At 57.6% G+C, this 12767-nt stretch overlaps 1 protein-coding gene across 1 annotated transcript; it reads left to right on the plus strand.

The window, feature by feature from the left end:
• The first annotated feature begins 404 nt into the window (after positions 1 to 404).
• INO80E (INO80 complex subunit E) lies at positions 405 to 11559 on the plus strand. Its single transcript, XM_080361490.1, has 7 exons — positions 405 to 509; positions 3766 to 3836; positions 4691 to 4743; positions 5287 to 5353; positions 6574 to 6631; positions 8033 to 8155; positions 10526 to 11559. Exons 1-7 carry the CDS (start codon positions 426 to 428, stop codon positions 10634 to 10636), a joined length of 567 nt encoding a protein of 188 aa, XP_080217616.1. The 5' UTR covers positions 405 to 425; the 3' UTR covers positions 10637 to 11559.
• Positions 11560 to 12767: the final 1208 nt, after the last annotated feature.

Below are 12767 nucleotides of genomic sequence, written 5' to 3' on the forward strand. Positions count from 1 at the left end.
TTGAACAGATGTCCCTAAATCCCTCAGATTGGCGCCCTCCCCGAACTCCTGGGTCCTTCCCCGCGGTCAATGGGGCGGGAGAACCAATGGGGAGCGAGTGGGCGGGGCGAGCGGCGCGGCTGAGCCAATGGGAAGCGAGTGGGCGGGGCGAGCCGGCTGGTTCCACGCGGGGCGAGCGGGCGGGGCGAGCGGGGCCGCTGAGCCAATAGGGAGAGAGTGGGCGTGGCGCGCGGCGCCCTGAGCCAATGGGAAGCGAGCTGGGGGGTGGGGGGATAGACGGGATGAATGGGGAGGGCGGTGGGCGGGACGCGCGGGCGCTCTGAGCCAATGGGAAGCGAGTGGGCGTGACGCGCGGCGCCCTGAGCCAATAGAGACGTGGGGGGGGGGCGTCCGGCACTTCCGTGAAGGAGCCGGAAGCGGCGGCCATGAACGGGGCGGCCGAGGCCGATGGCGGCGGCTACAAACGGCGCTACCGGGCGCTCAAGAGGCGCCTCAAGCTGCTGCTTTATGTGAATGGGGCGGGAAAGGGCGGGAAAAGCGGGGGGGGGGGGGCGGGGAAGGGGCGGGATGGCGGGAAATGGGGGGGGATGGGGGGGGGACCCACAATGCACCGCGGGGGGGGGGGGGGGGAATTGGCGGGAATTGGGGGTCTGAGGTAAATTGGGGGGGTTTGAGGGGAAATTGGGGGAAATTGGGTTAAATTGGGGGGATTTGGGGGGAAATTGGGGGGTTTGGGGGGAAATTGGAGGATTTGGGGGGAAATTGGGGGGTTTGGGGGGAATTTGGGGGGAAATTGGGGATTTTGGGGGGAATTTGGAGGTAAATTGGGGGGAATTGAGGGAAATTTTTTGGGGGGGAATTTGGGGGTAAATTTGGGGGGAATTTTGGGGTAATTGGGGGAATTTGGGTGAAAATTTGGAGGAAATTGAGGGAAATTTGGGGGGAATTTGAGGTAAATTTTGGGTAAATTGGGGAGAATTTGGGGGAAATTTGAGGTAAATTTAAGGGAATTTGGGGGAAAATTTGGGGGGAATTTGAGGGAAATTTTGGGGTAAATTGAGGAGAATTTGGGGGGAAGTTTTGGGGTAAATTTAAGGGAATTTAGGGGGAATTTGAGGGAAATTTTGGGGTAAATTGGGGGGAATTTGGGGGAAGTTTTGGGTAAATTTAATGGAATTTGGGAGGAAATTAAGGAGAAATTTTGGGCTAATTTGGGGGGAATTGTGGGAAATATTGAGAGGAATTTTGGGGTAAAATGGGGGAATTTTGGGGTAAATTTAAGGGAATTTGGGGAAATTGTGGGAAATATTGGGGGGAATTTGGGTGTAAATTTGGGGGTAAATTTAAGGAATTTGGGGGAAAATTTAGGGAGAAATTTTGGGGTAAATTGAGGGGAATTCGGGTGAAAATTTGGGTAAATTGGGGGGAAAATGAGGGAAATTTTGGGGGTGAATTTGGGGGGAATTTGAGGTAAATTTTGGGGTAAATTGGGAGAATTTGGGGGAAATTTGAGGTAAATTTAAGGGAATTTGGGGGAAAATTTGGGGGGAATTTGAGGGAAATTTTGGGGTAAATTGGGGAGAATTTGGGGGGAAATTTGAGGTAAATTTAAGGGAATTTGGGGTTAAATTTGGGGGAAATTTTTGGGTAAATTGGGGGGAAATTTTGGGGTAAATTTAATGGAATTTGGGGGGAAATTTAAGGAATTTGAGGGAAATTTTAGGGAGGAATTTTGGGGTAAATTGGGGGAATTTGGGGGTAAAATTGGAGGAATTTTGGGGTAAATTTAAGGGAAATTGTGGGAAATATTGGGGAGAATTTTGGGGGTAAAATTGGGAGAATTTGGGGGTAAATTTTGGGGTAAATTGAGGGAAATTTGGGGGGGGAATTTGAGGTGGAATTTGGGGGAAAATTTGAGGTAAATTTAAGGGAATTTGGAGGAAAATTTGGAGGGAATTTGAGGGAAATTTGGGGGTAAATTGGGGAGAATTTGGGGGGAAATTTTGGGGTAAATTTAAGGGAATTTTGAGATAAATTTGGGGGAATTTGGGGGTAAATTTAAGGGAATTTGGGGGAATTTGAGGGAAGTTTTGGGGTAAATTTAATGGAATTTGGGGGAAATTTGAGGGAATTTGGGGGGAATTTTGGGGAGGAATTTGGGGGTAAATTGGGGGGAATTTGGGGTAAAATCGGGGGAATTTGGGGGGAAATTTTGGGGTAAATTTAAGGGAATTTGAGGGAAATTTAGGGAGAAATTTTGGGGTAAAATTGGGAAAATTTGGGGGTAAATTGGGGAAATTGAGGGAAATATTGGGAGGATTTTTGGGTAAATTGGGGGAATTTGGGGGAATTTTGGGGTAAATTGGGGAGAATTTGGGGGAAATTTGAGGTAAATTTAAGGGAATTTGGGGGAATTGTGGGAAATATTGGGGGGCATTGAGGGTAATTTGGGGGAATTTTGGGGTAATTTAATGGAATTTGGGGGGAATTTTGGGGAGAAATTTGGGGTAATTTAAGGGAATTGGGGGAAACTTTGGGGACAAATTTGGGGTAAATTGGGGGAAATTTGGGGCAATTGTGGGAAATATTGAGAGGAATTTTGGGGGAAAATTGGGGGGAATTTTGGGGGTGAATTTTGGGGTAAATTTGGGGGTGAATTTGAGGTAAATTTGGGGGTAAATTTTAAGGGAAATTGGAGAAATTGGGGAAATATCGGGGGGAATTTTGTGGGTAAATTTGGGGTAAATTTGAGGGAATTTGGGGTCAAATTGGGGGAATTTGGGGGAAATTTTGGGGTAATTGAGGGAATTTGGGGTCAATTGAGGGATTTGGGGGAAATTTGGGGTAAATTTAAGGGAATTTGGGGGAAATTGAGGGAAATGTTGGGGGGAATTTTGGGGGTAAAATTGGGGAATTTGGGGGGAATCTTTTGGGGTGAATTTAAGGGAATTTGGGGAGAAATTTTGGGGTAATTTGGGGGAATTTGGGGTAAAATTTGGGGAAATTTTGGGGTAAATTGGGGGAATTTGGGGGTAAATTTGAGGTAAATTGGCTGAATTTTGGGGAGGAATTGAGGAGAAATCTACAGAAATCGCCAATATGGGGCGAATTTTTTAGCTTTTGGGAATAAAATTGAGTTTTGGGGCCTAAAATTGTGGATTTTGGGGCTGAAATTGGAGATTTTTGGGTTGAAATTGTGGATTTTTGGGTTGAAATAGTGGATTTTTGGGTTGAAATGGTGGATTTTGGGTTGAAATTGGGATTTTGGGGCCAAACTTGATGCTTTTTGGGTTGAAATTGGGGCTTTTTGGGTTGAAATTGGGGATTTTGGGGCCTAAAACTGAGGATTTTTGGGGCCAAACTGGGGTGGATTTTGGTTGAAATTGGGCTTTTTGGGTTGAAATTGAGGCTTTTGGGGTCTAAAATTGAGGATTTTGGGGGCATTTTGGGGGTTGAAATTGGGGATTTTGGGGTTGAAATTGGGGATTTTGGGGCCAAATTGGGTGGATTTTGGGTTGATTTTGGGGCCAAATTGGGTGGATTTTGGGTTGAAATTGGGGCTTTTTGGGTTGAAATTGTGGATTTTGGGGCCAAACTTGGTGCTTTTTGGGTAGAAATTGGGGCTTTTTGGGCCTCAAATCTCCATTTTGGGCGGAATTTGGGGGGTTTTGGGGTGAAATTTGGGGTTTTTGGGGTTTCCCGGGGGCGTTTCTGTGTATTTTGAGGCGCTTTTTGCCCAAAGCGGCCGTTTTTCACCCCAAAAAGGAGCAGGAATGTTTCCAGGACGAGCTGCGCAGGGCTCAGCGCAAACTGCTCAAGGTCTCGCGCGACAAAAGGTCCCGAAATGCACTGAAATCGCCCCAAAATGCACCTTCCCCGGACGCCTGGGTCCCCTCCCGAACTCCTGGGTCCCTCCCCGAACTCCTGGGTCCCTCCCGGACGCCTGGGTCCCCTCCCGAACTCCTGGGTCCTTTGGGGCACTCCTGGGTCCCTCAGAACTCCTGGGTCCCTATTTGAGTCCCTCCCCAAACTCCTCGGTCCCTGGGGCACTCCTGGGTCCCTCCCGGACTCCTGGGTCCCTTATTTGGGTCCCTCCCGCACTCTTGGGGCACTCCTGGGTCCCTCCCATACTCCTGGGTCCTTTGGGGCACTCCTGGGTCCCTCAGAACTCCTGGGTCCCTATTTGGGTCCCTCCCGAACTCCTGGGTCCCCTATTTGGGTCCCCCCCAAATTCCTGGGTCCCTTATTTGGGTCCCTCAGAACTCCTGGGTCCCTTATTTGGGTCCCTCCCGAACTCCTGGGTCCCTCCTGAACTCCTGGGTCCCTCCCGAACTCCTGGGTCCCTCCGGAACGCCTGGGTCCCTCCCGGACGCCTGGGTCCCCTATTTGGGTCCCTCCCGCACTCTTGGGTCCCTTGGGGCACTCCTGGGTCCCTCCCATATTCCTGCTTCCCCGGGGCACTCCTGGGTCCTTTGGGGCACTCCTGGGTCTCTCCCGGACGCCTGGGTCCCTGTTTGGGTCCCTCAGAACTCCTGGGTCCCTCAGAACTCCTGGGTCCCTATTTGGGTCCCTCCTAACTCCTGGGTCCCTGGGGCACTCCTGGGTCCCTCCCGAACGCCTGGGTCCCTCCGAACTCCTGGGTCCCTCCCGGACGCCTGGGTCCCTCACACCCCCTTTGCCCCCCCCCCAGTTATTTGCTGGACCGGCTGCTGCTCTATGAGAATGTGGATGAGGAGACAACAGGTAATGGGGGGGGGGGGGCACTTATGGGGCTGGGGGGGCTTGGGGGTCACTATGGGGCAGTTATGGGTCACTATGGGGCAGATATGGGTCGCTATGGGGCACTTATGGGTCATTTTGGGGGCACTTAGGGGTCAATATGGGGAAGTTTGGGGTCAGCGGGGGGTCGCTATGGGGCAATTTTGGGTCAATTTCAGGCACTTATGGGGCTGGGGGGGACTTGGGGGTCACTGTGGGGCACTTATGGGGCACTATGGGGCAGTTATGGGTCATTTTGGGGGTCAATATGGGAAGTTGGGGGTCGGTTGGGGGTCGCTATGGGGCAATTTTGGATCAATTTCAGGTACTTAGGGGGCTGAGTGGGACTTGGGGGTCACTATGGGCAGATATGGGTCGATGTGGGGCGGTTATGGGTCAATGTGTGGCATGAATGGGTCAACTTGGGGGTCGCTATGGGGTGGTTGTGGGTCTGGGGGAGACACTTGTGGGTCACTGTGGGTCACTATGGGGTCGGTGGGTGGGTCCCCATTGGCTCCTCCCCCATAGATTCGGAGGCGACGGCGACATCCGACAGCGACGGGGACGGGAACAAGGGCAGCGATGGCGGGAAGAGGTGGGGGCGGGGCCAGATGGCCCGCTGCCAGCATCCAAGATGGCCGCCAGGGGCGTGGGAGGGGTTCCAAGATGGCCGCCGAGGTGGCGGGAGGGGTTCCAAGATGGCCGCCAGGGTTCAAGATGGCCGCCCCCAGCATCCAATATGGCCGCCGGGTCATGGATGGGTTCCAAGATGGCCGCCAGCATCCAATATGGCCACCCTGAGTATCCAATATGGCTGCCGGGATCATGGGAGGGGTTCCAAGATGGCCGCCAGCATCCAATATGGCCGCCCCCAGCATCCAACATGGCGGCCAGGATAGTGGGCGTGGCTCCAATATGGCTGCCAAGGCACTGGGCGGGGCTCCAAGATGGCCGCCATCATCCAATATGGCCGCCAGTTTTGTGGGCAGGGTTCCAATATGGCCGCCCCCAGTATCCAATATGGCCGCCAGCCTAGTGGGCGGGGTTCCAGTATGGCCACCCCCAGTATCCAATATGGCCACCAGGATAGTGGGCGGGGTTCCAATATGGCCGCCAACATCCAATATGGCTGCCCCAGTATCCAATATGGCCGCCAGGATAGTGGGCGTGGCTCCAATATGGCCGCCAACATCCAATATGGCCACCCCCAGTACCCAATATGGCGGCCAGGATAATGGGCGTGGCTCCAATATGGCTGCCAAGGCACTGGGCAGGGCTCCAATATGGCCACCAACATCCAATATGGCCGCCCCCAGCATCCAATATGGCCAATAGCCTAGTGGGCGGGGTTCCAATATGGCCGCCAGTATCCAATATGGTCAGCTCCAGTATCCAATATGGCCACCAGGATAGTGGGCGGAGTTCCAATATGGCCGCCAGCATCCAATATGGCTGCCCCCAGTATCCAATATGGCGGCAAAGATAGTGGGCGTGGCTTCAATATGGCCGCCAACTTCCAATATGGCCACCCCGAATATCCAATAAGGCAGCCAAGGTAGTGGGCGGGGCTCCAAGATGGCCGCCATCATCCAATATGGCCGCCCCCAGCATCCAATATGGCCGCCAGGATAGTGGGCGGGGTTCCAATATGGCCACCAGCATCCAACATGGCCGCCCCCAGCATCCAATATGGCCGCCAGGATAGTGGGCGGGGCTCCAATATGGCCGCCCCCAGCATCCAATATGGCGGCCGGGGTGGTGGGCGTGGCTCCAAGATGGCCCCGCCCCCCTGACCCCGCCCATTTCCCCCCACAGGAAGCGCAGCCCCTCCCCCCCCACACCCGCCTTCCAGGCTCCGCCCACTCCATATATGGTGAGTGACAATGGCCCCGCCCCTTCGGCCCCGCAACCAATGGCAATGAGGGGGTGTGGTCTGAATGCCCCCCCCCCCCCCCCTTCCAGCCAATGGGAGCTCAGGGGCGTGACCTGGCCCCCCCATTCCCATGTAGCTCCACCCCCTTTCCCCCAACCAATCCCATCAAGGGGGCGTGTCCTGAGTCCCCCCCTGCCTTCCAGCCAATGGGAGCTCGGGGGCGTGGCCTGGCCCCCCCCATTCCCACGTAGCTCCGCCCCCTTTCCCCCCAACCACTCCCATCAAGGGGGCGTGTCCTGAGTCCCCCACCCCTTCCAGCCAATGGGAGCTCGGGGGCGTGGCCAAGACCCCCCATTCCCACGTAGCTCCACCCCCTTTCCCCCAACCAATCCCATCAAGGGGGCGTGTCCTGAGTCCCCCCCTGCCTTCCAGCCAATGGGAGCTCGGGGGCGTGGCCTGGCCCCCCCCATTCCACGTAGCTCCGCCCCCTTTCCCCCCAACCACTCCCATCAAGGGGGCGTGTCCTGAGTCCCCCACCCCTTCCAGCCAATGGGAGCTCGGGGCGTGGCCAAGACCCCCCATTCCCACGTAGCTCCGCCCCCTTTCCCCCAACCAATCCCATCAAGGGGGTGTGTCCTGAGTCCCCCCCCCCCTTCCAGCCAATGGGAGCTCAGGGGGGCGTGGCCTAGACCCCCATTCCCACGTGGCTCCACCCCCTTTCCCCCCAGCCAATCCCATCAAGGGGGCGTGTCCTGGGTCCCCCCCCATTCCAGCCAATGGAGCTTGGGGGCGTGGCCAGGACCCCCATTCCTGTGTAGCTCCGCCCCCTTTCCCCCCAACCAATCCATCAAGGGGGCGTGTCCTGAGTCCCCCACCCCTTCCAGCCAATGGGAGCTCGGGGGCGTGGCCAAGACCCCCCCATTCCCACGTAGCTCCACCCCCTTTCCCCCAACCAATCCATCAAGGGGGTGTGTCCTGAGTACCCCCCCGCCCCTTCCAGCCAATGGGAGCTCAGGGGGGCGTGGCCTAGACCCCCATTCCCACGTGGCTCCACCCCCTTTCCCCCCAACCAATCCCATCAAGGGGGCGTGTCCTGGGTCCCCCCCATTCCAGCCAATGGGAGCTTGGGGCGTGGCCAGGACCCCCATTCCTATGTAGCTCCACCCCCTTTCCCCCCAACCAATCCCATCAAGGGGGCGTGTCCTGGGTCCCCTCACCCCTTCCAGCCAATAGGAGTTGGGAATGGCGTGGCCAGGGCCCCCCCATTCCCATGTGGCTCCGCCCCCTTTCCCCCCAACCAATCCCATCAAGGGGCGTGTCCTGAGTCCCCCACCCCTTCCAGCCAATGGGAGCTCAGGGGGGCGTGTCCTTTACTGACCCCGCCCTCTCCCACCCCCCCAGGTGACCACACCCCCCTTCAGCCCGTTGCCCAATGAGCTTCTGGCCCCGCCCGACGGGCCCCGCCCCCCCAGGCCCCGCCCCCCCGGCCCCGCCCGCCGCAGCCGCAACAACCGGCGCCTGCAGGTTGGGGGGCGCTATGGGGAGATGTGGGGAGATATGGGGCACAATGGGGGGATATGGGGAGATATGGGCACTATGGGGAGATATGGGGAGATAGGGGGGGATATGGGGCACAATGGGGCGCTATGGGGGGATATGGGGCACAATGGGGTGATATGGGGTGCTATGGGAGATATAGGGGGATATGGGGCACAATGGGGGGCCAATGGGGGGCTATGGGGAGATATGGGTGCTATGGGGAGATATGGGGCATTATGGGGAGATATGGGGTGCTATGGGGAGATATGGGGAGATATGGGGTGATATGGGGCACAATGGGGCACAATGGGGGGATATGGGGGGATATGGGGCACTATGGGGAGATATGGGGAGATAGGGGAGGATATGGGGCACAATGGGGCGCTATGGGGGATATGGGGCACAATGGGGTGATACGGGGGGATATGGGGCGCTATGGGGAGATATGGGGCGTTATGGGGAGATATGGGGTGCTATGGGGAGATATGGGGGAGATATGGGGTGATATGGGGAGATTATGGGGCACAATGGGGGGATATGGGGAGATATGGGGAGATATGGGGCACAATGGGGGGATATGGGGCGCTATGGGGAGATATGGGGGAGATATGGGGTGCTATGGGGGGATATGGAGCGCTATGGGGAGATATGGGGAGATATGGGGTGCTATGGGGAGATATGGGGCAGAATGGGGGGATATGGGGGATATGGGGAGATATGGGGCGCTATGGGGAGATATAGGGCACAATGGGGAGATACGGGGAGATATGGGGAGATATGGGGAGATATGGGGGGATATGGGGCACAATGGGGGGATATGGGGTGTTATGGGGGGGATATGGGGCGCTATGGGGAGATATGGGGGATATGGGGGGATATGGGGCACAATGGTGGGGATATGGGGAGATATGGGGGGGATATGGGGAGATATGGGGGATATGGGGAGATATGGGGAGATATGGGGCACAATGGGGAGATACGGGGAGATATGGGGAGATATGGGGGGATATGGGGCACAATGGGGAGATATGGGGTGTTATGGGGAGATATGGGGCGCTATGGGGAGATATGGGGAGATATGGGTAGATGTGGGAGATATGGGGAGATATGGGGCACAATGGGGCGCTATGGGGAGATATGGGGGGATGTGAGGTGCTATGGGGAGATATGGGGGGATATGGGGAGATATGGGGAGATATGAGGAGGTATGGGGCACTATGGGGGATATGGGGAGATATGGGGGGCTATGGGGAGATATGGGGGGATATGGGGCACAATGGGGGGATATGGGCGCTATGGGGGGATATGGGGAGGTATGGGGCGCTATGGGGGGATATGGGGAGATATGGGGGAGATATGGGGGGATATGGAGAGATATGGGGCGCTATGGGGGGATATGGGGAGATATGGGGGCTATGGGGAGATATGAGGGGGATATGGGGAGATATGGGGAGATATAGGGAGAAATGGGGAGATATGGGGGGATATGGGGGCTATGGGGCGCTATGGGCGCTATGGGAGATATGGGGAGATATGGGGGGATATGGGGCGCTGTGGGGGATATGGGGCACAATGGGGGGATATGGGGAGATATAGGGGGATATGGGGCGCTGTGGGGCGCTATGGGGCACAATGGGGGGATATAGGGGGCTATGGGGAGATATAGGGGGATATGGGGTGCTATAGGGAGATATGGGGCACAATGGGGGGGATATGGGGCGCTATGGGGAGATATGGGGGATATGGGGCGCTATGGGGAGATATGGGGGGATATGGGGCACAATGGGCGGGCTATGGGGAGATATGGAGAGATATGGGGCGCTATGGGGCACAGTGGGGAGATATGGGGCGCTATAGGGAGATATGGGGGAGATATGGGGAGATATGAGGAGATATGGGGAGATATGGGGCGCTAATGGGGGGATATGGGGCACAATGGGATATGGGGCACTATGGGGATATATGGGGGGATATGGGGAGATATGGGGCACTATGGGGAGATATGGGGGGGATATGGGGTGCTATGGGTCGCTATGGGGAGGATATGGGGGGATAAGGGGAGATATGGCGGATATGGGGAGATATGGGGCACAATGGGGCGCTACGGGGGGATATGTGTGGGTCTGAGGGTCACTTATGGGTCACTTCTGGGTCACTTGTGGGTCAATATGTGGCTCTGGGGCTCACTTATGGGTCACTGACGTGTCACTTATGGGTCTGCCCCCCAGGTGGCGCCGCCGTTCCCGCTGCCCCCGGCCGCCCCTCCCCCCGTCCCCAGCTGCGTCCCCCGCGGCTGCTGAGCCGGGGGGGGGAGGGGCCGGGGGGGCGGGGCCAGGGGGGGCGGGGCCAGGGGAGGGGGCGGGGCCAGAGGGGGAGGGGCCAGAGGGGGAGGGGCCAGAGGGGGAGGGGAGCGGAGACGACGCCCTGGACGGCGACGATGAGCTGGTGATTGACATCCCCGAGTGACGTCACGTGACTCCCCCCCCCCGATGACGTCATGTGACCCCACGTGACCTCATGACCCCACGTGACCCCCGAGAGGCGATTGATTGACAAGCTGAGCGATCTCTGAGCTCCTATTGGTTGGTGATTGACAACCCAGTGACCCCACTAATGACATCATGTGACCCCCCTGGATGACCCCACGTGACCCTGGAGCGGCGATTGATTGACAAGCCAAGTGACCCCATGTGACCTGTAATGACATCACATGACCCCTGGGACCCCACGTGACCCCACGTGACCCTGGAGTGATGTTTGATTGACAAGCCAAGTGACCCCGTGTGACCCTGGGACCCCACGTGACCCCCTGACCCCATGTGACCCTGGAGAGGTGATTGATTGACAAGCCGAGTGACCCCATGTGACCCCTGGGACCCCATGTGACCCTGGAGTGGTGATTGATTGACAAGCCAAGTGACCCCACGTGACCTCGTGACCCCACGTGACCCCCGAGCGGCGATTGATTGACAAGCTGAGCGACCTCTGAGCTCCTATTGGCTGGTGATTGACAACCCCAGTGACCCCACGTGACCCCCGGATGAGCTCATGGGACCCCATGTGACTCTGAGTGGCGATTGATTGACAAGCCAAGTGACCCCATGTGACCTCTGGGACCCCATGTGACCCCCCGATGACATCACGTGACCCTTGGGACCCCATGTGACCCTGGAGCAGCGATTGATTGACAAGCCAAGTGACCCCATGTGACCCCTGGGACCACGTGACCCCACGTGACCCTGGAGCAGCAATTGATTGACAAGCAAGTGACCCTATGTGACCCCTGGATGACCCCACGTGACCCCTGGGACCCCATGTGACCCTGGAGTGGCGATTGATTGACAAGCCAAGTGACCCCATGTGACCCCTGGGACCACACGTGACCTCGTGACCCCACGTGACCCCCTGACCCCACATGACCCCCGTGTGACCTTTGACCCCTGTGGCCCCCCCCCCCCCCCCCCATAATGGAGAATAAAAATGACCATGAACCCTTTGGGGGCCACTTTTGGCCCCTCCCCCTTTAAGCCCCGCCCCCTTTAGTCCCCACCCCCCTTAAAGCCACCCCCTCCATGCCCCTCCCCTTTAAGCCCCGCCCCCTTTAGGCTCCACCCCCCCGCCCCGCCCCCTTTACCCCCCACCCCCTTTAAGCTCACCCCCTCCAAGCCCCGCCCCCTTACTCCCCATTTAAGCCCACCCCCCTTTAAGCTCCTCCCTCTTTCATCTCCACCCCCCTTAGCCCCTCCCCCTTTAAGCCCCACCCCCTTACAAACCCCATTTAGGCCCCACCCCCTTTAAGCTCCACCCCCTCCAAGCCCCTCCCCCTGTAGTCCTCCATTCAGGCCCCACCCCCTTTAAGCCCCACCCCCCTTAGCCCCGCCCCTTTTAGGCCCGGCCCCCCCTTAAGCTCTGCCCCCTTAATCCCCACCTCCTTAAAGCCCCTCCCCTTTACTCTCCCACTTAAGCCCCGCCCCTTTAAGCCCCACCCCCTCCAATCCCCTCCCCCTCCCTCCCCATTTATGCTGCACCCCCCTTAGCCCCGCCCCCCTTTAAGCTCCACCCCCTCCAATCCCCTCCCCCCTTAGTCCTCCATTTAGGCTCCACCCCCTTTAAGCTCCACCCCCCAAATCCCCACCCCCTTACAACCCAATTTAGGCCCCACCCCCTTTAAGCTCCACCCCCTCCAAGCCCCTCCCCCTGTAGTCCTCCATTCAGGCCCCACCCCCTTTAAGCCCCACCCCCCTTAGCCCCGCCCCTTTTAGGCCCGGCCCCCCTTAAGCTCTGCCCCCTTAATCCCCACCTCCTTAAAGCCCCTCCCCTTTACTCTCCCACTTAAGCCCCGCCCCTTTAAGCCCCACCCCCTCCAATCCCCTCCCCCTCCCTCCCCATTTATGCTGCACCCCCCTTAGCCCCGCCCCCTTTAAGCTCCACCCCCTCCAATCCCCTCCCCCCTTAGTCCTCCATTTAGGCTCCACCCCCTTTAAGCTCCACCCCCCAAATCCCCACCCCCTTACAACCCAATTTAGGCCCCACCCCCTTTAAGCTCCACCCCCCTCCAACCCCCTCCCCCTTTCATCCCCACCCCCTTAGCCCGCCC

Source organism: Nesoenas mayeri (genome assembly GCF_963082525.1).
Source record: "Nesoenas mayeri genome assembly, chromosome: 32".
Classification (NCBI taxonomy): domain Eukaryota; kingdom Metazoa; phylum Chordata; class Aves; order Columbiformes; family Columbidae; genus Nesoenas; species Nesoenas mayeri.